This window comes from Anolis carolinensis, chromosome 2 (genome assembly GCF_035594765.1).
Source record: "Anolis carolinensis isolate JA03-04 chromosome 2, rAnoCar3.1.pri, whole genome shotgun sequence".
Taxonomy (NCBI): Eukaryota; Metazoa; Chordata; class Lepidosauria; order Squamata; family Dactyloidae; genus Anolis; species Anolis carolinensis.
This window is the reverse complement of record NC_085842.1, coordinates 149,861,546-149,885,858: the sequence shown is the minus strand read 5'-3', so window position 1 is coordinate 149,885,858 and position 24,313 is coordinate 149,861,546. Positions and strand designations below refer to the sequence as shown.

The 24,313-nt window shown below is 41.7% G+C and overlaps 2 protein-coding genes across 4 annotated transcripts in view; one reads left to right on the top strand and one right to left on the bottom strand.

Moving 5' to 3' along the window:
• Nucleotides 1–18,045, top strand: part of slc38a10 (solute carrier family 38 member 10) — a 114,200-nt gene extending 96,155 nt beyond the window's left edge. For all 3 annotated transcript variants that reach the window (XM_003217105.4, XM_008104135.3, XM_008104136.3), the window contains exons 12-16: nucleotides 10,751–10,918; nucleotides 11,148–11,552; nucleotides 12,277–12,378; nucleotides 13,916–14,092; nucleotides 14,587–18,045. In XM_003217105.4, coding sequence (XP_003217153.2) covers nucleotides 10,751–10,918; nucleotides 11,148–11,552; nucleotides 12,277–12,378; nucleotides 13,916–14,092; nucleotides 14,587–15,713 — 1,979 coding nt within the window. In that variant the 3' untranslated portion in view covers nucleotides 15,714–18,045. The remainder of the gene's footprint in view (nucleotides 1–10,750; nucleotides 10,919–11,147; nucleotides 11,553–12,276; nucleotides 12,379–13,915; nucleotides 14,093–14,586) is intronic.
• Nucleotides 18,046–18,528: 483 nt separating this feature from the next.
• Nucleotides 18,529–24,217, bottom strand: ndufaf8 (NADH:ubiquinone oxidoreductase complex assembly factor 8). The gene is made up of 3 exons (XM_016991249.2): nucleotides 24,044–24,217; nucleotides 20,921–21,031; nucleotides 18,529–19,595 (listed from the first exon to the last, which is right to left on the bottom strand). The coding sequence occupies exons 1-3, from the start codon at nucleotides 24,122–24,124 to the stop codon at nucleotides 19,569–19,571; spliced, it is 219 nt and encodes a 72-aa protein (XP_016846738.1). The 5' UTR covers nucleotides 24,125–24,217; the 3' UTR covers nucleotides 18,529–19,568.
• Nucleotides 24,218–24,313: the final 96 nt, after the last annotated feature.

Sequence of the window (24,313 nt, the reverse complement as noted above, 5' to 3'; positions counted from 1 at the left end):
CTTTCAACGAACAGGTCTGTTATTCAACAACCTTGAGCCTGCCATGGGTTATTTTGCAAAGAAGGCCTCGTATTCCCCAAACAGATGCATTCTGCCATTCAAATGTATGGATGAGCTGCAGTGTTCCTTGGCTATTGCTGGTGTACCCATTCAGCCCACATCTGTTTCTTATTTCTTACTCAAACCTCTTGCGAAAACACATGGTTTTTCTCATTAGGCAGCATGGAGTTTGTTTTCACTATGTTCCTGATTCTGCCCCCCTCCCTCACCCCAATAATTGATGCGTTGATTTGCTAAGGCTCTTCTCACCCTTATGCAGTGTCTTTCCCCTTTCTCCATTTGCTTTATGCCGCTTGTCTGTCTACATATGCTAGGGTGTATGTGTGCGTTAATTTTTTTATTACCGCTTTTGATGTTGCAGAGCCCAGAACTGTACAGACTTTCATTAAAACTGTGCCCCATGGGTCTGGGGATTATGAATATTAGAGCGCTGTCCTTTTATGTGAACACATACTGACCAGTGAACTTTGAATAGTGTTTTCACTAACAACACCCAAGTGCCCATTATGCCCCCATCTGTATTGCTGTGGGTTTACTGTCAGATGCTCTTTGGGAAGGTATAAAATCCCTTTCAGAGAGGCTCTGCTATTACATACAGTGCGTACGTACCTTAAAAGGTTGCTAAGCTGCCTTTGAAAGCACATGAAGTCAATTATCCACTTTTTTTAAAAAAAAAAATCTAATTAGGCAATTTCTTTCTGCTTTTGAAAGATACCTTCCCCTCCCCCAGAGGGTCTCCCTGGGCAGATTAAGATTTTGTAATTTTTTTCAGCTTCTTACTTGAACATCATTGCTTAGATCCCCACCCCCATTCTCTTTCTCATCCTTCTCTGATTTTCCTATATCAAAGACCTGATTCACGATCTTTCTATGCCCTTTCCCTGGCAGTTCCAGACAGTCATTTTAAGCTGTCTAAATTGGCTGCTCTGTTTCCTTTGTGTGTGTGTGTGTGTGTTTTAATCTATCCATTCAGATTTACAATTTTTGGATGTGATGAGACATGGCTGTAACTTGGTGTCTTGTGTGCAATGCCAGTCTGTTTAATTTATGGTCGTCATATGTGGTTATCGGTGAGAACCTACAAGCCTGACATCTGTGTTGCATGCAGGCCAGAGGGGATGTGGGAGAAGATATAAGGGGGTGGGTACAACAGGCGCTTCTAAACATGCACCTGTATAAGGCAGTTAGGATACACATGCCCTGCTCTTTCCTGTGGCCACCCACCTACTCACCCCACTCACTGTTTGTTGGTTATTCTTCAGACAAGAAGCTGAGATGCTGCTGAGTGAAATGTAGATTTTCACCATTCCTCCCTAAGTTTTAATAGCTTCTGGAACAGCTTGGCTCGCTAGAGCACTCCCTAGTGCTTTGGGAGAGCAATCTTTTAATAGCTCCTGTGACACAGAAAAAGGAGCTATTGGCCTGCTGTCATTTTTTGTTCAGTTTTACAGTCTGTGTGTCAGGAGAAAACAGTGAACTAGTTTCCCTAATGTAATTCTGTAACCTTGTGAAAGCAATAATAGTTATGGTTTGTAGATCTTCAAAGAAGTCTCTTTTTCCACCCTTCCCCCCTTGTTCTTGCTGAGCAAACATGTAGAGGATGCATCTAACACCTTCTTTTTCCAGGGAATCTACATAATAGTGTTGTCTTGAACTAGGGTCTGCCTTACGTAGAGTCAAGCACCTGGGCCACTTGAACAGTATTTTGTGATAATTCTTCCATACATGAGAAACTATTTCCCCCCCTAAATATCTTTTCAGTTCCTGTTCTACATTGCATGATGCAAGCTGAGAATAGGAATTGGAAATATTTCTGGGAAGCAGTATTAACCCAATTCATCCTCCATCTCTCCTCACAAAAGCTGGTGTTTGTTCCATTTCAGAAAAGTTATCAAAGGCTGGTATCTCATCAAGTCATCAAGTCCCATTCTGTTCTCTGATGTTTTATGCTTATCAAGTCCCATTCTGTCTTCAGATACTAAAATTTTCTTAGATATTCTACTTTAGAGCACTAATGATCAGATGCCTCAAATTTTTCCCCTTTTCTTTTGGAGGCAGTCGATTTTTGGAAAAGTTTGTGTATGTGTGCGTGGGAGGGGGGATTTGAGATTCTGTAGTGAGAATAATTGTCACTGTCCTCACCTTATCTTAAACTATATAGAGGCTATCTTAGAAGTCAGGTTGGGAAACATGTCACCTTCCAGATGTTGGACTGCAGTTTCCAACATTCCATATCATTGGCTTTGGTGTTTTTGACTGGTAAAAGTTCCAGTTCTGTAATTTCTGGAGAGCAACAGAGAGGTTACCTTCCTGTGCCCTTCAGAATGTTATAAGACTCTTAGACTAGGATACAGAAATGTGTTTCTCCTTTCCCTATTAGCCCCACTTCCTGATATTGATTGTAAACGTTGGAACATTTTGAGCACAAATTGAAAGTAATGCCCATTAATTCAATAAGACTGATTCTTGTGTAAGTGAATGTAGGATTGTAATGGATGTTCTAGCTGACTTGTTTGAGGAATTCAGATTTAATTTCTAATTGCCTACATGGGTCTACACATCTTTGTGATTTTTGGAGATACTTTGGTTCCTTATTGCCTTTGCTTGTAGAACAGTATAATTGACTGCTTATATTTCCGTTTAGCTTTGTCCTAAGCAAGCTATGGGCAAACTTTGGCCCTCCAGGTGATTTGGACTTCCACTCCCACAATTCCTAACAGCCGGCTGTTAGAAATTGTGGGAATTGAAGTCCAAAACACCTGAATGGTCAACGCTTGCTCATGCCTGTCCAAAGCAATATGGGATGTATCAAAACAATGGACCCATTTTCCAAGCACTGTATTTCACGATGGCAACATATTAAGGTAAAGGTTTCCCCTGACGTTAAGTCCAGTCATGTCTGACTCTGGGGGTTGGTGCTCATCTCTATTTCGAAGCCCAAGAGCCGTCGTTGTCTGTAGACACCTCCAAGGTCATGTAGCCAGCATGACTGCATGGAGCGCCGTTACCTTCCTGCCGGAGCTGTACCTATTGATCATGTTTTGTGCAACATGTTACAATTGCACAAAAAGTTACAAACAATTTAATGAGTTATCGTTATCCAGTTATTACATTTTACTAATCATTTTGATCCAAAAACAAATCTAAAAATAACTACAAATAGAAAATATCTTATTAGGCCATATGTTGTGGGGTTGCCATCTTGTGAGTGACTGGGACTAGGAACTTTTCATGTGCTGGGAGGGGAATCTAGTGGTAATCATTAGAAACTCTATGTGGAGTATCAAATGAAAAGCATTTAATTCATGGGCAGTTCATGGTTGCAGAGATATAGCAATTTCAAATAGGGTTCATCTTTTGGAAACACCCTGTATAGTCCTTCCTTCCAAGGTTAATGTGTTAGTGACATACTGACTGAAGAGGATCCCATCTCAAGAGTTGGTTGAATTCCGTAGCTCTCTAGAGCTAAGAGACATGTGATTTGGCTAACAAGTTCTTCCTTACCCAGTATTTCAGACTAATAAAGCTTAGCCTTCAGCAAGTGCTTTATCTTGAAAAGTGTAAACGACATCAACAATGGAGGTTGATTTTGGTCCCATAAAGACAGTGCTATAGTGTTAGGGGTCGTTATATGTTCAGTGCAGAGCATGCATGTACTTTGCGTGTGCTTGTATACACACAGCTTAATTGGTTTTTCCTTTTTTTTTTTTACAATCTTTTTATTTTCATTGATGTCTTCTTTAGGAATTTAATTTAACTGATTGTTTTAATAGTTTGACCTGTTCCCAGCACAGACATTAGTGAAGGCAGACAATCAAAATGGAATCCTATTGTAGTTGTTTGCTCTTTCTCTCTGCTGATAGAAATTGCACACTTTTCTCTGGGTCCTTGTTAAATGGCAGAGAAAATAGGTCCTGTCATATGGGACTATAGGAGGCACATCTTCATCTCTGACACACAAGCAGTAATTCTACTTTCTTTAGAATATGTGCTGAGAAATGAGCTGATCTATACTTCCCTCACCCTGTTTACCTGATTGTATCCTGTCGTCCTAATCTCTTTTCCTCTGCAGATAATAAACTGTACCTCCTCATAGTCAAGTAAACATATTTTATTGTTTTCTGAGGAAATATAATTTCTGAACTACCAATAATTTTGTTGCTAGTTTTTTTTCTCCAAAAATGACGATGTTGGGAAGTGAAAATACTTTCCAGCTCTTTGCCCCATTAATATTCTTTCAACTTGCCTAGTATTTGGGCTGGATGGGATCTGTAATTTTATCCAGATTATGCAATTTGGTGAAAGGAGACACGATGGATAGAGATATATATAGGTATAGATATATGCAAGAAGATGTTGGTAAGGGACACTATGAAATAGAACCATATCTCCCTGTGGTGGGAGAGGCCGTATTGTGTATCTCCTTAAAAATTTGAATTTGCTGTAATGCAGCAGGCGATGCGGGCAAGAGTAAGCGCGGGCCACATCTTCCCAGGAGCATTGCTACTATCTAGGCAGATTCTTGGAGAGAGGATAGGAAAAGCTTTTAGGGTTGCTCATGATGAGATTTTATTACAACCCTGAGAGACTGATTGGCGGACCATTAAAATAAAAGTGGCTGCTTAAAGAAAACCCTGTGAGAAATGTCCCTTTTTCACCCATGTCCTAATGCAGGCAGAGGATGATTGGCTTGGGTTGGCTGCAAGTGCCCCATCGTTTAGCCATCAGCATTTGGGTTTATTCCCAGTATGGGGGGGGGGGGGGTTTGCCTCCCCTCCCCTTTGCCTGCCCAAGTCTTTAGCCTTGTGATGTTTTTTCCCTGTTGTTTTTGTAAGCCAAGAAGCTTTTACAGCCTCTTCGCCTTTTCCTGTTAAGCCCAGCACCCCTCATAAAACATTAAGAGGCACAGCATTACTGTAACATTATCCAAAGGGACCACAAGGGCGACTCTACAGTTTCAGCGATTATTACACATCCTGGGCAAAATGGTTCTCTCCAAACCACATATAGCCCCTTATAGATTTCTAAGCAGCATGAGAGGCCATTAATTCACGCCCCGATGATGAACTTAATTTTGCTTCCTGCTGAGAAAATGATGGCTTAGAGGCAACTTTGTCTTATTACAGAGTGAGATTTTTGCCTCCCCCCTTTTTGTTTTGTATGTGTGTGTCTGTGTGATATATATTCAAAGCCAGAGTTTTAGGCAAATGCTTGCTAGTTACATTCCACACTGGAAAACTCAACTGAAGCATTAATAAAGTATTACCACAAAAACTCCAACCATATCACAGGGAAATATATGTTGTTTTTTTTTACAAACTAGCATCTAGATGGTTTTCCCTGCTTTTAACAGCACAGCTGCAGTTTTGCCAAGTGACTTGTACAAAACAAGCTTGTGGCTGTTCAAGCAATTCTTGAGCAGGTGAAGAAACCAAGTTCTCTGCAATAAAATTAAATTAGCTGTAGAGTCTTCCAGTGTCACAGCAAAGGCTAACTCTATGATAGCCAGTGAGCATAAGCTTAAAATGATTGAACACACACTGTATTAAATTGTACTGAACTGCGCTGCATTGTATTTTGTGGTATGTCATCATTTTTGAATTTGTATCTCACTTGCTGTCTCTAGATACTTTTGTTAAACCAAGGCTATTTGTGAAAAGAAGGGGAAATAATGAGCATTTTTTCTTTTAGCTCTCCATTCCCCTCTGATAAGATGGGAGTCTCCCTGGCATTCTTTATTAATGTTTCAGTTGTGTTTACCAATGTGGAATGTAATGAGCAGGCATGTATCTAAATCTCTGGCCTTGCAGCTGCACTCTTTCCCCAAAGTTATTCATAATCAAGATTTTGGGGAGAGAGGAGACAGAGAAAGTCCTTGCAGAAGGTCCTTGACTGTTTACTGTTTGCTTAGCTTTTATGTAATTTCAGATCCACAGTTCTAGTTTAAAAGGAATTTCTCTAGACATTGTTGTGGGGGAAGAAAGCTTGGAAGTTCATCATAGCCCTATATAGGAAGCCCTGTCTAGTCTCAAGGCTGCCTCATGCATTATATGTTTCCAGTGTGTGTTAGGTTTGGAAAGCAGATGCTGCTGTGCTTGCAAATCACACACTTTGTGTACATGAGTTATGTATGGCACAGTTGTATGCAGCAGCTTCCAAACACAGATGTTTAGGGAAGGGAGAGCATGACTTTTTTTGGCACAATTTCACATAGGAGGTGTGTTGTGACTGCGCCTTCGGGGATTATGGTTGATGGTGATGGAATTCGAAGAGGAAGAAAAAACCCTCGTGATGAGGGTTCACTGGAGGAGTTGCGCAGGAAGCGACTTAGAGAGCTATATGGGGGATCTTCTGAGGAAGATTCAGATGGGGAGATGGATGCTGAGGAACAGGTGGTGGCTGGGGAAGCGGGCACTGAATGGGCACAGCCACCGGAGATGTCTGGGAATTTGGGGTCTATGGATACTTCTGAACCTGGGGTTTCTGCAGGAGCTGATCCCAATTGGGATGCTTGGAGAAGGGAGGATGGTTCTTTAAGTGTTCATGGGGCTAAGTGTGGGCAGGATGATTGGGACTCCGACGAATTGCTAGGTACTCCAGATCCACGAGCTCTAGCTGTGTGGAGTTCAGACTCTGAGTAGATTTGGGACACCTGGTGTTTGGGTGTGAGTGTTTGGTCACCCAGGAGGAAGGGAAATAAAATGGGAATGTTTGGCCACTGCACTTTGCGTGTGGCAAGGTGTTGCTGAGGCGCCATTGGGATCTCTGTGCTTTCGTGAAAACTGGACTTGGACTGTGATTCGGATCTGCTGATACCATCTTTGTGCCTTTTCGTGGACCTGGTTTGGATGACTGCACCCTCTTCGGACTCTGGATTGGAATTTGACCTGGCTTCTGTCTTCGCCCTCTGACTGACTACTTCTCCCGGCTTCTGACTACTGGTTTGTCTTTCGGAATTTCTGCTGCCTCCTGACCTGACCTTGGATTCTTCTGACGACGGCTATTCATCATCCCTTTGAGGCTCTCGGCTTAGCTGCACCGTGGAAGCAGTTTTACTGCTTTTCTAGTTTGTTTATTTTCCATCTATTTGTTTTCCAAAGCTGAATTGAAGCGTTATTTAGTTTTTTATTGAATGCCAGCATGAGAAATTAGCGTGGCTCGTTTTTGAGTTATTATTGTCCAATCTACTCTCGAAACACTGATAAGTGAAGTGTTTCAAGGATATTTCCTGTGTTTATGTTATTTTTTGGCTTATCTTCGGAATAAACTCTGTTTTGTAACTGGCGTCTGACTCTTGACAAGGTGCTTTTGGTGTTTTCTCCTTTCAGTAGATCAAAATAAGAAAATTGCCAGATGTGACTTAGTCCTCAACATATAAGAGGATCATTGGGTTGTGGCTTTTTGAGATCAGTGAACAAAACATGTTTACTCTCCAAGTATTTCTGAATAGCTCTCTCTCTTATTCTTCTTGCATATTTCTCTCTGTTTCAGTGCACATTTGCTTCCTCCCCCCCCCCATTTCCTTAATGACTAATGCCTAGCCCTTTTCTCCATTTGTCCTTGTTGGGTTTTTCCTACTTAACAGGGATTACATCTGGAAATGCAGTGATTTTAGTGTTAAATTTTCATAACCCTGAGACTTTAGATCTCAGAAAGCACATAGAGTCCCGTTGCTTTCTCACAAAAGATGTAAACTCAATTTCTGGCTGTTAAGGCAAGCTTGGGCTGTTTGGTGCACATAATAGATTGATGGTCACAATTTATCCCATAGTCTTGACCTTTTGAAACACCATAGAGCATAAGAGACCAGGTTTATCATCCATCAAAGAATGGTATACTGCTCTTAAGAGTGAACCCAAAGTAGTGGTTAGTGAACCAGTGCCAGTCTGCAAGACCTCAGCAAACTTGTGTTAAGTTTTCAGGAAATTAAAAAAAACCAGTTATAATCAACACAAACTATTGTCCTTGGGGTGTTAGCTTTTTTGTGTCCTTGACACATTTGAACAAAATTTGCCAATTTCCCACATCAGGTAGCATTGCTACAGAGATAGATTTCCCTCAGAATCCCTCTTTTCTTTTTTTCTTTATACCCTGCTTTTCAACCACAAAACTACTATTTTTAGCATAAACCCTAATATTTATGTACTGAACACCGAACTCTGACCCCTCCTCTCTTCTCTCTCTCCTGCTATGTTGAGTGCAAACTGTCCCAGATGGAGATCATCTGTCCCATCTGGAAGAAGTATAGATGGAGGCAGGGGAGTAGCGTGGAAGTGAGAAGAAAAATGGAACAGGGTGGAGAAGGGTGTTCATATAAGTGTGAAAGCAGCTATTTCAGGATGGATTCTGTTTGGAAATAGTTGGTGAGATTGCAGCTGCCATAAATGAGGGAACAATTTGGGCTGCTTGGCTTCCCTTGCAAAGCTACTTCTTCTGTAACATAGGTCTCTGAGTAATTCTAAGATGAGGTACCATAATTGAAACAATTCACTCATTTATTGCAAATTCCCTGTGTGAGTATCTGTTGCTTTTATTTATTTATTTATTTACTTACTTACTTACTATATTTATACCCCGCCCTCTCACCCCGAAGGGGACTCAGAGCGGCTTACAAGTTGGGAACAGTTCAATGCTGCATAAACAGATATAAAATAAAAAACAAATATTGTACATTAAAAACCAAAAAGTAAAAAAAAAAACATCTAAACAGTAAAACCAATTGTTAACCGCACAACCCAAAAATCATAGTCCAGGAGCCATCATTACACTTATTCCATATTCACTCATTGCACTGATTTTACAGCATGGAAGTGATGAATCTGTGTTTAATCTTTTGGTTCAGCAAAATAGTAGCAAAGGACATCCCACACCTTTCCATTAATGTAGGGATCCCAACATCCTGGAGGAAATTGTAGTCTCTAAGTCAGAGTGGGAATCATGCAGCTGTCTAGATCAGTGGTTCCCAACCGTTGGGCCTCCAGGTGTTTTGGACTTCAACTCCCAGAAATCCCATCCAGTTTACCAACTGTTAGGAACTGTGGGAGCTGAAGTCCAAAAAAAGTGTGGGTCCAAAGGTAGGGAACCACTGGTCTGGATGTTGTTGGACTAGTTTTCAGCATTCTTTACTATTAGCTATCCTGGCCAAGGTTCATGGGAACTGCAGTCTCTGAAAGGCTGTGTCTGTCTAACTTCTGCTTTAATTTGAGAATATGATAAAGGAAGTCTGAATGGTTAAGAGATCTTTCCACCCTACTTTCTACATACCTTGTGCCTGCTGAAATCTCCAATCTGGTACCCCAGTTTCTTTTCTGAAACTTTCTAAGCCGCTGCTGTTGGTGCTCCTTGGCCCCACCCCTCCTTCTTCGTGACCATCTTCCTTCTGGGATTTTTTAAAAAAGCTTTTAATATCTTTAACCTCCTGCTGTGACTGTTACTTCTCCTGCCTGTTCCTTGTGGAGTCTTGTAAGCCAGCCTCCTCTCATGTTTCTTCCTGCTTTCAGGCCCCAGCAGGTGAGCTCCTTTGGCCATGCCTGGCTTCTTCACTCAGCCAGTTCTGCTGCTTGTCATGCATGGAATACAAATGAGCAAGAGCGATGCTGCCATCTTGTGGTCCCATGCACCAAAGAGCAGGGCTATTTATTTACTGTACTATTTACTAATGCTCACTTTTTCAGTTAAATTACCTTCCCAAAATTACGGTGCACATTGATTTGTGTAATATGGTAATCTTAATGCTGAGCCAAAGCAAAAGGGGAAGCTACTTCAGGAGCACCTGGAGCTCCCATTTGAGGGACGTCATCTATAATTGCCATGGCTCTGTGTATTGTGCACTATTCACCTTCTGAATCTGTCTCCTTGGTATAATGTGATGGATGGACCAAGCTCTCTCTACTTCTGTTTCAAAAACAACTATAAATGTACGTTGCCAGACATTGTCCACTTCAAGGCCTTATTTTACATTCCTCTTCGCCTATAAAGAAAGATCAATCTTAATAAGTCACTATTAGAATTCATATCACTGATCATCAGTTGCCAGACACTGGCTTTGGAGACACTGCTTTGAAATCTATGCTGGGATTTGTACTTTGGTGAGACATCAGCATTCTTTGCCAGCCCCCATGATCCCAAACCACAGCCCCTATGACCCCATATCATTGAGCCCTGGTCATTTAAAGTGGATTCATTCTACAGCTTCGATGCATCCTAAGGTTTTCTTTTCCATTGGTGTAAGCTTTGGTGTTCTAATACTTTTGTTTTAAAAGAAAGAATTATAAGCATGCAGCCACTGTAATTCACACCTTTTTGGCCAAATTACAAAGAGTGCACTTTATGCTGCTGCGCATTACATTTGGCAGCAAATATGTTTTTGTTTTCAGGGTTTTGAAAACTGAAGTGCACATTAGATTCGATGGCACATGAGATTCAAGTAAATATAGGTAATTTGTTTAATTATTTGTCCAGTTTTGCATGAGTACCATGCAGTGCAAAGAAACAAATACCAAAAGGAAAAGGGTTAAAATAGCTTATTTTCAAACGTCGCTGGGCCAGTCAAATTGACATTTCCAGCCCACTTCTTTCAGTTTTTGTTTTATTAAAAAAGAGAGAACAAAGAGATACTAGGTGTAGTTTGGCTTTACGCTATTTGGACAGCACAGGAATCTGTTTACTTGATTGCCTCCATGCTTTTCAGACCAGAATCCAGTAGTGGAAGAGGATGCACATAAGCATGACAAGCCTGTATTGCAGAATGGGAAGGAAGAAGTGGAACAGCCACAGATCAAGGTTCCCATGGATGTGCCCAATAGAGAAGAGAAAGAGAAACCAAAGGAGGAGGTGCAGCTGGACCGACCTGACCAAGGTAGAGTCTAATTATAAGAGAAAAATAAGAGAGGCTGCAGGCTTTGAATGTAGAGATTCAGTAGGTGTTCTAACACCATTGAGCTGATAAATGAGATGGAACCAATGGTGTATCTTTGTCCATGGTTTCTAAATCGGCCTCTGGTCAAATTAGTGAATTTGTGGGGTAATTAATAGCCATACACAAATGATGTTTTCTGCTATTCCCCATCTTTCTCATATCTTTGTAGGTTTTGCACAGCCTGTGGGAGAAGCCCATCGCCATGAGCCACCAGTACCGCATGATGAGGTAGTGATAGATGAGGGTCAGGATCATGAGGAACCTGAAGAGAAGCGGCCACCAGCCAACAAGGAGGTCTTAGTGGAGGGAAATCCTTTGCTTGGGGAAGATCAAGCACAGCCGCAACCTCTTCCCAAACAAGCAAGGGGAGATGGCGGCCAAGAAAAGTTGGAGGATCATCCTGTGAAAGACTCCAAGCCTCTGCCAGATTTGGTTGCACATAAAGACGAGCACCCCCCTTATAAAGACCTTGAGCTGGAGGAGCAGCGTGAGAGAAGGGACAAGGTCATGGGTCAGAAGGAGGGTGCCATTCCACAGAAAGGAATAAAAGCTGATCAGAAGGAGAATGACACAGGTAGGTACTTCTTCCTAATTCTGCCTTTTCTTCTTGATGTTTTGTTTAATACTTGAGTCTCTGAGATTTTATATTTTTGAGTTTAAACATAAATCATTGCAAGACTTAGGTGGCATTACCAACATCATGACACATTACCAACCTGCAGGGGCACCTCAATTATGCCCATCCTGCCTCTGAAGACTCAGATGGGCTCCTGCTTCCCCTTGATCATCAACCAGTTTGCAAAATGTCATCAAGGCCCTGCTTGACCTTGCCTGCATCACACATTTTCCAGTGATGGGTGTGCAATGTTTACAACCCTTTTAGTCATTGCTGAGGTGGGCAGCAGACAGCAAGTGGGGGTGGGGTGTTATGAATCAGTTGGCAAGGGCAGATCTGGTGATATGCAGTGTTCAATTGTTTGTTTGATGGCTAAGCATTAGATGCTCTGCCACGCTGGCCACTGGGGACCTTGAACTGGGAAAGCTTAACAAGTACCATATTGTTTAGTGCCCATTCCAAAGCTCTTAGGGTTAAGGTTTGCATTTTGATGGGCTCAGGAAGTTAGCACTGGTTTGTTGCCAGGAGACTCGAATGCTGTTAAATGTTTTTATTACTTCTGCAGTCATCGAGTCTGCATACAGAATGGTGGGCTCGTGGAGGAAGGTGGTACACAGCAGCAGAAAACATCTGTCACTTTTCTTGATCCATCCCAGGGTATCTGACCATCTCTTGATTGCAGGTGGAAAGGAAGAGCTGGTTCTTCCAGAGAAGCCGGAGCCAGCTCAAGTTGAGGAGAGAGGGATCCATAACGCTGAGGAGAATGCAGATGTTAAGCCAGAGGGTAAGCCTTGTCCTTGATCTGCTCACCAGGTGCAGCCAGGTGGGCTCCCATCTGCTGGCCTGGCAGCCTCGGCTGCTGTAGCTCTGCCAAAGGAGAAACAACTGAATCAAGGCTAGTCTGCAAGGCCAGGTCATCTTGCCCAGGATAATTTTGAAGCGTGTACTTAGAGGCTGCTGACACCTAAGTACCACAATCACATCACTGCTCTAAGACAACAGTGAAAGCGATAAGCTTGCCAGCAAACAGAGCCCCACTGCGGCCCCTACTTTAATGGAGAGCATTCTACTCTCTCTTCACGACAGCTGTGGAAGCAAGGAATGAACATACCAATAGAGAGGTTCCCTTCCTTGCAATGAACAGGCAGCCATCCTCTTGTGACTCCTTGGGAAAGTAGCATTTTCTTTGTGGTAGATTCTCACAGATGACTCTTTGTTCTTCTGTGATGATGAGGAAGAGTAGCAGGCTCTCATCACCTGCCCTGCTGCATCCCACCTTTCCTTCCATTTTTGTTTCAATGCCTTAAAAGTCACTGAAATCAGTTCTTTTCTTCTCAGTCAAAGCATGCTAATATGCTCTAACGCTCTAATGAGTAAGATGTAATCTCAGAGCATGTCCTTGTTAGAAGTCCTCAAATTCAAATTTGTATTTGATTTCATTCATAAGTCCATCACCTATGACAAAAGTACCCACTTCATTATTATCCTGACATTTCCAACAAATATTAGTCCCTTATACATTTTAGACTTTTTCTCAGGTGTTAAATATCATTAAAAATATTAATTTAAAAATATTTTCTCTAAGAGCCTAGCTCAAAGTAAATGTCAATCCTTTGGACCACATTTTCCCCATTGTTCCATTTGAATACTATGGTCAGTATTAAAAGTTGCAAGTATGTATGTGTTTAAAGCAAATGCATCTTTATCCTCAGTCTCCAGGGTCTGAATATATGGGAAACAATACAATGTATGTGATCGTATTCATTTTATTATCAAGATTCTGATCTTCAAACTATCCATGATTTCCTTGCCACTAGGCCTCTCATCTTGGAATCTCTTCAGATTCCCTCAGTTCCTTCACAGTTCCCAGACTTTTTAATCTTTATATTCCCGAATCTCCCTCACTTTGAGAACAGTCACAGCAGGTGTAGAAGCCCTTTTCCTTTTAAATGTCACAGTGTTCCTTCTCTAAGTCTCTGTCTGCTTTTAGATTTTATGTTCTGCCACAATCTGTGGCTTGCTTTTGATCATAACTTGACTTTCCAATGTATTCCGTGTTGCTGCTCTTCAAGATACAAAGATCTCATAAGACAAACAAATAAATCCAGAATAATAATTATTTCCAGGTGGTGGGTGATTAGGTTTTTTTAGCTGAAAGTAAATGGATAGATGCTACTATTATTGCCACAAAAACAGAAGAGTGTAGACTATGCAAGGGTTGTGGAGAGTAAAAGCATGCATGTCACTCCTGATTTTCGGTATAGAGATGCATACAGACACATTTATTTAACCCCATTGTTACCTTTTTCCTCTTGCTGCAGAAGATGGAGAGAAGTTACTAGACCATGCAGTCCTGTTGCAAGTAATTAAGGAACAGCAAGTTCAGCAAAAGCAGCTCTTAGACCAGCAGGCAAAGCTCTTGGCAGTGATTGAGGAACAGCATAAAGAGATCCATCAGCAGAGGCAAGAAGAAGGAGGTGAAGAAAGACAAAAGCAAGGTACAGTCAAGACACAGGAGTTAAGTAAGGGCAGTGAAAAGAAGGAACTTGGAGGTGGATCCTTCACTGAGCCCACTTCCATCAGCTTGAGCCCTGGGAATGTCCCTTTGCTAATGTTCCTTAACTCATGTAGCCCTACAGATCCATCTTTAGTCTGGAAACTAGGATAGCAAGCTATTTCATAGTGTGGACATTTAAGCTTAGGTATAATTGAAAACCACAGGGGCATAGATGAAATGCAAGGTGGGTGGTAGCACTTTAGGAGCTGTCCGCATTGTACAGCAGTTGTCCGAAAAGGTAGTGAGTTTAAAATAAGTCTCAGTTTATGGCCAGTATGCCTTTCAAAATTAATTCTGTAACCATGGCAGCTAGTAGTAGTATTGGTCATGTTAAGCAGAAGAGAGAAGCTGTATGTACATTCCTCAGTTGCTGGTACATTTCTGCCTTGCTAGAGTATACAGTAACTAAGAGCTCTCTGTATCTCTTTATAACAGAAGTACACCAGGAACCTGTCATTCCTTTTGCCAAGAGTAAAGAGAGAGAGGATGTCTTTGATAATAAACTTGGAGATGCTGCAAATAATATACGTAATGATATCACAGACCATCCCCTGCATGTGATGGACAGCCAGCTCTTAAACTCTGAGGACCAGAAAAGACAGCAAGTTACAAATCCAGGAGACCAGAAACCAATGCACAGCAAATTAAGCGGAGTTCCACTTAAAAACCCTGCAGCTCCTGTAAAAAACAGTGAGAAAATTGCACAGCACCAAGCTGGAAAAAACCAAGCGGTGAAGCTGCTGGAGCCAGTCAGAACTGATTCACAGATAGCAATGGCTGATGGACCCCATCAAGAAAAGCAAGCAAAAGATGAGGGGTGGAAAGAAGACCAGAATATTCAAGAGGCACAAAATGCTCAACAAAAGCTCAAGAATGATCTGAAAAGAAATGAGGCTGCAGAAAGAGATGAAGGCCAAATAGAAATGCTTGATGCAGCCCATAGGGTTTCTGAGAGGCTTTCTAAGAAAGAGACAGTTGTCAAAGATGACAAAAGAAAGGAATCTCCTGACCAAAACCAACAAGTAGATCCTGCACATAAACCAGATGCTGCTGAAAAAATGCAAGAGAACTTAGCAGTCCCAGAAGCTGTGAAACCTGACAAAGGTGAGGAGAAAGAACTCTTACCTTTAGATCAGCTTGGTAAAGCACAGGGCCAAAGAGGTAACAGCAGAGAGAGGGCAGCAGCTGGAGCCCACATTCCACAAACAAAGGCAGGACTGGATTTAGAAAGAGAACCAAAGGAACTAGGGAAGTTACATGAGATCGATAATGACAATGTCTTAAAGCCGGAGCAAGTTCAGGCTGTCCCCAGAGATCATGAAAATGCCAAACCAAATAGAGATCTGAAGCTGCAAGCTGAGTTGGACTTGCGTCGGAAGAGACGAGGCCTGGAAGAAGGGGAACCAGGGGAGGTGATAATTGGATTGAACCCCCTCCCAGATGTGAAAGTCAATGATCTCCGTAGTGCTCTGGAGACTCGATTACACCAAGCAGCAGAAGGTGCTCAGCAAGCACTTCACAGTCGACAGATTAAACAGGTACAAGAAGCAGAAGACGTGTGACCAAGCCTTTGTACTATTAGGACAAGATGTAGGAGGCCATTGGCCACCTTAAGATCTCTTTTGTTGAGCTAACTGTACTTGAGTGTGTTGCAATTTTTATCAACTGGGTGTTGAGACCTGGACAATCATTGACCTCCTGGAGCCAGAAATTCTTTTGCCGCTGACCAGTATCTGCTTCAGTACCATATTACCACTTCTTTTGTAGTGGTGAGAGCCTACAAAACCCAGCTTCATCCAGCTGAGTTTTGAAGAGTGATTGTGCTTACCCCATTTCCAAAGAAGCATTTTCACTCTTCAGCAATTGCCTTGAACTTACTGTTTTAATTTTTGCGTTTGAAGTCTGCTGTCATACTTGTCAGTCTTGTTGGAAGCTGCTTCCATGTATCTGCATCCCTTAAATTGATCTTGGGTTCTTTTGTTCTGCCCTTTTTACCCCTTGGGTGTATATACCTTTCTAAGTAATATCAAGAAGCCAAAAGGAGTTATCTTATGTATCTGAAATAGGAAGACATTCCATTCTAGAGATACTTTTTAGGCATGTAGAGGTTGTTAGCACTGCATCTTTAAAATAGGTTCAGAAATTGATGCTCTAATTTTTAGCCAAGGGTCCACATTAGCAATAACAAAGGGGTTGCCCACCCTTTCTTCATCTCTTGGCTATGAAACCTTAGCTTTATGTTTTTAAAACATTCCTATCCCAAGTGCATTATGGAACTATATGAAGGCTCTGCAAACTACTTGCTGCAAGTGAGAACAGTGTTAGAAAGTCAAGTGAAAGGATTTTGAAGAGGCATCATCCAAGTGGGGCAGCTTGCATCTACCTCTTTCCTCCATGGCAAGTACATGTTCAGAGCTTCCCCCATAACTCTCCCCTTTAGTTTTTCAGGTATGTAACAGCTGGTAAGTCTGATCTGTTACTTTCAAATCAGACAGGAGGAGAGCTAGTTTGCTTCAGTCACCTGGTAGGAAGTGTTACTTTTTTTTACTAACAAGTGATATGGCAAAAGGAACAAAACTGTTGACTCTTGAATATACATCATATCCAAAGATATCTGAGTTTTCAAGCTGCAGATATAATAGAATTTGGAGTTATAAAAGCATTTTGCAAAACAGGACCAAAAAAAAAATCCTCAAGTTTGTACACTTATCTCCTGATAGTACTTTCATAGAACATTCATGGGTTCAGCAGGCAGGAATGCTAGGACTGATTACATTTCTTACATAGCCTTACTAAATTTTATTCCCATCAAATGTAGATTGCTCTCACCATCCACAGTGATTTGATGGGAGTTGTAGTCCAACAAATCTGTGGGATACCTGATTTGGAAAAGTCCTTCCTGAAAAATGAAGTCAAGCAGGGTCCTCATTGCCATATCTTGTTTGTGAAATGTTTGATATATCTCAATTCAAGGAGATATAGAAATGTGGCCGGTTCCACATGCCTATTTTGAAGGCCTTTTTTTGCCTTGTCGTGATTGTCATAATGATAGCCTTAATCTTCAAGAGTCTTATTGACCTGGTTTTGATGCTAAACCATAGTCTAGTAGTGTGACAATAGGCTAAAGCCAACCTTAGGCTTCTAAACTCTTGCCTTTCTCATTCACCATTACTACAAATGTTGCTCTTCTCCTTTTGCATAATCACTATTTGTCACATTATCCAAACCCACAAATGGTTAATGTTGAAACAAAAGTTTCACAATGGCATGACAAATTGTGATGAAGCAAAAGCTTCCAGGTCCTTCCTCACAGAGAATGGGCAAACCCAAAATTTATTCAGACAAAACTATGGTTTAGCATGATTTCCCTGAATTTAAGGGTTCCCAATTGACTTTAGATGACTCCCATCACCTTTGGGATGGTGAGAACGATAGTCTGACTGCATCAGAAGATCCTAAGTTTAGGAAGTTAGAGTAGCATATTGTTTGAATGCAGCCACTATGTGGTGCTGCTCGAAGCACAATCACGCCACAGCCAGGACTGCTTTTGCTTCAATCTCATAAGTAACTATGGTTTCTCTGTGTGGCGTGTTTCTTGTAATTACCAAGGAAGTTGTTTTAATGTAAAGCCCCATAGAAGTGTTGGGCTTTTTCTAATCAAGGGTGATGAGATCAAGCACTGTACTAAGGACCAAAGATACTTCTGACATTCTTCCATAGAGAAGTTGGACTTTAAATGGGTTATCTCAAACTATGGAAGATAGAGGAGTAGATTTCTGTTGGAATGCGTCCCTTGGTGCATCAGCACAAGTTCCAATTTGCAATGTTGTTTACTGACAAAGCAGCTGGGACTATGGACAGGCTGCACAAACCAATAAAGTGAATACAAGCATTTTTTGCTGATGTCTTCTTGTTGCAAATAGTTTGTGCAATGATTGCTGAACGGCAAACTTTCAGGTGATACACACCTTTACCCAGTTGTGTCTTCCTCACCTTTTGATTCCACCTGTTTTCAAGCTTCTACATTCTCTATTGATTGTACATGCCATCCACCAAGTTTGCAGGATTAGTTTAGTGCAGAAATTCTCAACCTGTGGGTTCCAGGTGTTTTGACTTACAACTCCCAGAAATTTCAGCCAATTTACTAGCTGTTTGGATTTCTAGGCATTGAAGGCCAAAATATTTGGGGACCCACAGGTTGAGAATCACTGGTTTAGTGTAATTTGTTTTGCTGTAATCTTACAGCACACTCTGATGGAAATTACTATTTTCAGCAAGATCTACTGTTGACATCACATGTAAGCAAATCACTTTATAAGATACAGGCAGTACAACTTTAACTATCATAATTGTAAAAGATGTACAGAAATGATGCAATGACATTTTAATACTTTTATTGACATCCATCCACAAAAACAGCCAAAGAACCTACATTCAATGAGATGAAGTCTAGTCAAAAGATGCATCTATGTGATATTTGACTCCCGATCTTGAGCAATCCTATATGATTTGCCTAAGAATCTTAGCAACACTGTGGTCTTATGACTAAGAAGATGGTGATGGCAATCTTGGGTCAGCAGGAGCCAGAATGCTGCACTATAGCTCTCTTGGGCAGATTCCCAAGCTGTTTAACAACCTTGGCCTATAAAACTTCCCTCTCCGTAGGCAGTTTCGCTGATGAGATTTTTTTTCCAAAGCTTCAATTAGAAAATCCATGTTCAGAAGGGAAATCAGACATTCAGAATTGGAGATTCCTCAACACGGCAGGGTTCAAAATATGTATTATTTTTACATGCCACAACTGAATTGATATTCTTACATAAATTAACCAGGTTTATTAGAGAAGCCAGATACCCTGGGCTTTCTCTCCTTTGCTCCAAATCTTCCAGAACTGGAATTAACAATATTAGCTAGTTTAAGCAAAACTCTAGTTGAAGTGCCCTACTTTGAATTTTGTTCTTATAAGGAGTAGAGTAAGGGGTAAATCCTCAGGGCAAAATTGATGTTAGTAGCTAATTGAATCATTCTACAAACACTGGCTCTTAAGGGAGAAGGCTGCTTGTTTACTACTGCAATCGATTATAAATATCCCTTTGCCCAGTGCAAAAGGCTGGGTTAAATGGTTTTCCAGTACATTCCATCCTTCTGCTTAAGAAGTCCTTCGTCTCTGCACTTTTTCCAATCCACATATAGACTGTACTGTCAAAACATGTTTACTCTCTAAGTCAAAATTCATTAGAAAATCATTTTTCCGGGCAGTGCTTGTTTACATACATAGGTTAAAAATATAAAATTCTGTGTATTGTGCACTATTCACCTTCTGGATCTATCTCCTTGATAGATGATAGATGAACCAAGCGCTGCATACTTTTGTTCCAAAAACAACTATAAATGTTCGTCGCCAGACAGTGTCCACTTCAAGGCTTTATTTTATTCCTCTTTGCCTATAAAGAAAGATCAATCTTAATAAGTCACTATTAGAATTCATATAAGTGATCATCAGATGCCAGACATAAGCTTTGGAGACATTGTTTTGAAATTCTTGTAGTTTGATTTTCAAATGGGTTTTCCCTGAAGAATGCTACGTAAATGTCACCTGAATGAAATAATGCTTTGAGAAATAACATCTGTTACACATCCTAAGATTCTGGCTCCCTTTTACATTGGAAAAGATAATTTCAAGCAAGATTCCTATAATTCTCATGCAAAGAATAAGTTTGTCCACAAGATCACAACCTGCTACTTAACCGTTTCTTTTGTTAAGTTTCCTTACAAGCATAATATGGACACATACATGTATGAAAAGAATGCTTACAACAGGCAGTTTTATTCTAGGCAGCTGGAACGTAATTAAAACTATGTACTAACAGGGCCATGTGCTTATCTAGCACCATGCATTTGTAGGAAAGACACCTGGCAAACCAAGATGTAAACACATCCTGGGATTGGTATCATATATTCAGTTTTCAAATACAAATTGCTATTTTTCTTTCCTCTCACAAATATTGTAGGGCACTGATAAAGCTCACAATTCCTCTTTTGCCACTAGTGTGGAAGTGAACCTACAAACTACAAAAGTCATTTACAGGAGAGAACAAGAGTACATCTAGTGTAATACAGGATGTGTGTGTGTACACACACACACTTAAGTTACACTTTCAAAATGTACCTGTTTTGACTTACATACATATCCGACTTAAGAAAAAACGTACAGAACCTATCTTGTTCATAATTTGGGGACTGCCTATATCATGTCAGAGGCAAAGATCTAAAAAAGCATTCATATTATTGGGTATTACCCGTGAATGCAAGCTTCCCATAATCATCTGGAATCAGTGTAAACTTGTTTATTTTCACATTCAGAAAGGTCATTCAAAATTGTGCATTTATTTTGTGGAAAGAATTGAAGCTTAACAAAATTTCCCAAGCTCCCGAATAGAGCATGTTGTTGATAATAAGACCTGTAAGTTCTTGAAGTGCAACCTGCCCACTGCCCTTGTTATTTGACCAAAATGTTCAGCAGCTCTAGCCAGCACAGGCAGAAGTGAAGCATGATGGGAATCATAGTACAGTATCTGGAGAATCACATGTTTATCATTCCTGCCGTTAGAGCTTAAGGTGCAAAAAAGAAGTGATAGCAACTCCCACCTAATGGCTTATTTCTAGCTCATGAGTTCTGTGGCAGCTTATTCTGTAGCATCTTATTCTGTAGCAGAAACACCAAGTAAAGAAGCTGAGCTCACTGACAAAACAAAAATGGGCGACTCACAGCCTTGGTGAAGCAGTCCATCAGCATCTCAAATTCCTTGGAACACACATCCTTTTTCAGGTCCCCTGGACCTACTGCATGAGTGGCCACACATTTGCCATAAGCGGAAGCCTGCAATGACCAACCTCAGATGTAGACAGAAGCAGACCACCCTATTTCTTCAATTCTAAAACACAGTTTCCCCCATATAAAATCTCTAAAAATGGGGTGCATCTTAGAATCACAAGTGCTTTACTTATATATGAATAAAGCTTTTTTTTCCTGTTGGTTGTTCTGAAATTAGTGTGCATCTTACAATTCATGGCATCTTAAAACCAAACAAATACAGGTATTTTCTGTTTATGCTCAGAGTGAAGGTGCTGGGACCTCACTTTTGGGATGCCACCAGCTACCCATGACATCTCATCCATCGGAGGAAGGTCTGCATGATGGTAAGGAGTGGTAGCCACACTCCAATGAGATACAGCATAACTTTAGGACAAGTCTTAGGACTAAATGGCGAGACCTCTGAGGAGATAAAGAATGCACACAAAGTCCAGAAAAGCTTCCTAGGCTGCATGGCAAGCACGACTGGTGGGAACAAGGGCGGGGGCCTTCTCTGTAATCACCTCCTGCCTCTGGAACTCCCTCCCTAGAGATTAAAACAGCACCCTCTTTAACCTTTAAAAAAACAGCTAAAAACTTTCTTATGCACTGAAGCATATAAAGACTAAGAGGCTTAGTATGTTATATTGACTACTCACTCTGACAGCTGGCAGAAATTAATTTATAATTAATCTTATAATTTTAAATTTTAAACATATTTTGCTGGTCTGTCTCCTCTGTTTTCTTGATGGATTACTATGGAATTGTAAATGTTACATGTTATTTTTTATAATGAGTCTTATTTTTGGTTGAAATATGGATGCACACATGGAGTGAGAGTTGCCAGATGTACAAGCTGGGTTCAGAAAAGACAGAGGAACGAGAGACCAAGTTGCCAATATCCGCTGGATAATGGAGGAAGCCAGGGAGTTTCAGAAAAACATCTACTTCTGCTTTGTTGACTATTCTAAAGCCTTCGACTGTGTGGATCATAATAAACTGTGGCATGTTCTTGGGGGGGGATACCAAGTCACCTTGTCTGTCTCCTGAGAAATCTGTATAAAGACCAAGTAGCCACAGTAAGAACAGATCACAGAACAACAGACTGGTTCAAGATTGGGAAAGGAGTGCGGCAGGGCTGCATACTTCCACCCTCCTTATTCAACTTGTACGCAGAACACATCATGTGACGTTCGGGACTTGACAAATCCCGAACGAAGAAACATTAAAAACCTTGGGTATGCAGATGATACCACTCTGATGGCCGAAAGTGAGGAAGAGCTGAGGAGCTTTATCACCAAGGTGAAAGAAGAAAGTGCAAAAGCTGGGTTGCAGTTAAACATCAAGAAAACCAAGATCATGGCAGCTACACTTATTGATAACTGGCAAATAAAAGGGGAAAACGTGGAGGCAGTGACAGACTTTATATTTCTAGGCGCGAAGATCACCACAGATGCAGACTGCAGCCAGGAAATCAGAAGACATTTACTTCTTGGGAGGACAGCAATGGCCAACCTTGATAAACTAGTGAAGAGCAGAGACATCACACTGGCAACGAAGGTCCGCATAGTGAAAGCAATGATGTTCCCCATAGTAACCTATGGATGCGAGAGCTGGACGATAAGGAAGGCTGAGCGAAGGAAGATAGACGCTTTTGAACTCTGGTGCTGGAGGAAAATCCTGAGAGTGCCTTGGACCGTAAGAAGATCCAACCAGTCCATCCTCCAGGAAATAATGCACAACTGCTCACTGGAGGGAAGGATATTAGAGGCAAAGCTGAAGTATTTTGGCCACATCATCAGAAGACAGAAAAGCTTGGAAAAGATCACGATGCTGGGGAAAATGGAAGGAAAAAGGAAGAGAGGCCGAACAAGGGCAAGATGGATGGACGGTATCCTTGAAGTGACTGGCTTGACCTTGAAGGAACTGGGGGTGGCGACGGCCGACAGGGAGCTCTGGCGTGGACTGGTCCATGAGGTCACGAAGAGTCGGAAACAACTATGTGATTGAGCAGCAGCATGGATGCATGAAGGTTTTGAGTGGGATAGTTATTTGTTTTATGTGTTGTTGTTTTTTTTGTATGGCATTGAATGTTTCCTGACTTTTTTATTCACTGCCCTGGGTCCCTTCGGGGAGATAGGACGGTATATAAATAAAGTTTTATTTATGATTTATTATCTACACTGCAGAATTAATGCAGATTGACACTTGGAACTGCCATGGCTCAATGCTATGGAATCCTGCCAATTGTAGTTTGATGAGGCAGAGAAAGCCAAAGACCTTCTAGAACAGGCATGGGCAAACTTTGGCCCTCCTGGTGTTTTGGACTTCCAACTCCTACAATTCAATACAAATACTGGCTGTTAGGAATTGTGGAAGTTGTAAGCCGCCTCAAGTCCCTTTGGAGAGATGGTGGTGGGATATAAAAATAAGGTTAGGGTTTTGACACAAAATAATAAAAATTATTATTATTGGAAACTAGGTTAGTGGGGTTTAAGTATCTGTGGAATGTCCCGGGTGGGAGAAAGAACTCTTGTCTATTTGTGGCAAGTGTGAATGTCGCAACTGATCACCCTGATTAGCAGTGAAAAGCCTAGCAGCTTCAAAGCCTGGCTGCTTCCTGCCTGGGGAGTTCTTTGTTGGGAGGCGTTAGCTGGCCCTGATTGTTTCCTATCTGGAAACAAGTTTTTTCTCCAACAGATATATAAACCCCACTTGCCTAGTTTCCAACAGACTTCACAACCTCTGAGGATGCCTGCCATAGATGTGGGTGAAACGTTAGGAGAGAATGCTTCTGGAACACGGCCATACAGCCCGGAAAACTCACAGCAACCCAGTAATTCCGGCCATGAAAGCCTTTGACAACATGAGGATTAATCTCTTGGGCAAGACTTGCGAGGCAAACCCATGAGTCTAAAAAGGCCGGGTGAGGCACCAAAGTCCGACCTGCTTTCTGGGCCTGGCTAAGGTTTGCTCTGAAGGCGGCGCAGAAACGCTGGCCGGTGCGGCTAGGGCTCTGACCCCTTCGAACCCCCGTACCTGCTCCCCACAGCTCGCCAGCAGCGCAGGGAAACGCTCCATTCTCTCTCGGACGCGGCCCCAGACTCCTCGGCTGGGCATGGCCTCGCGGCGACCAGGAAGACGTGGCTGAGAGGCCCCGCCCTACATCCGCGGCAAGAGATCCCCTAGTTTCCGATTGGCTTAACTTTGGCCCCGCTTCCGTTTTGATTGGATCACGGCACACACATTGAACATTTCTGTTGGATAGCCTTCTCTTTCATGCCGGCCGGCGTCCGGCCATGACAGCTA

Excerpts from the sequence above, each read along its gene's own strand:
- ndufaf8 (XM_016991249.2), bottom strand. The coding sequence starts at position 24,124 with ATGCCCAGCCGAGGAGTCTGGGGCCGCGTCCGAGAGAGAATGGAGCGT. Across the intron at positions 21,032-24,043 it reads TGGCGAGCTGTGGGGAGCAG|GCTTCCGCTTATGGCAAATG; the intron begins GTACGGGGGTTC and ends TGGTCATTGCAG. Across the intron at positions 19,596-20,920 it reads TGGACTGCTTCACCAAGGCT|GCAAAGAGGAATAAAATAAA; the intron begins GTGAGTCGCCCA and ends CTTTCTTTATAG.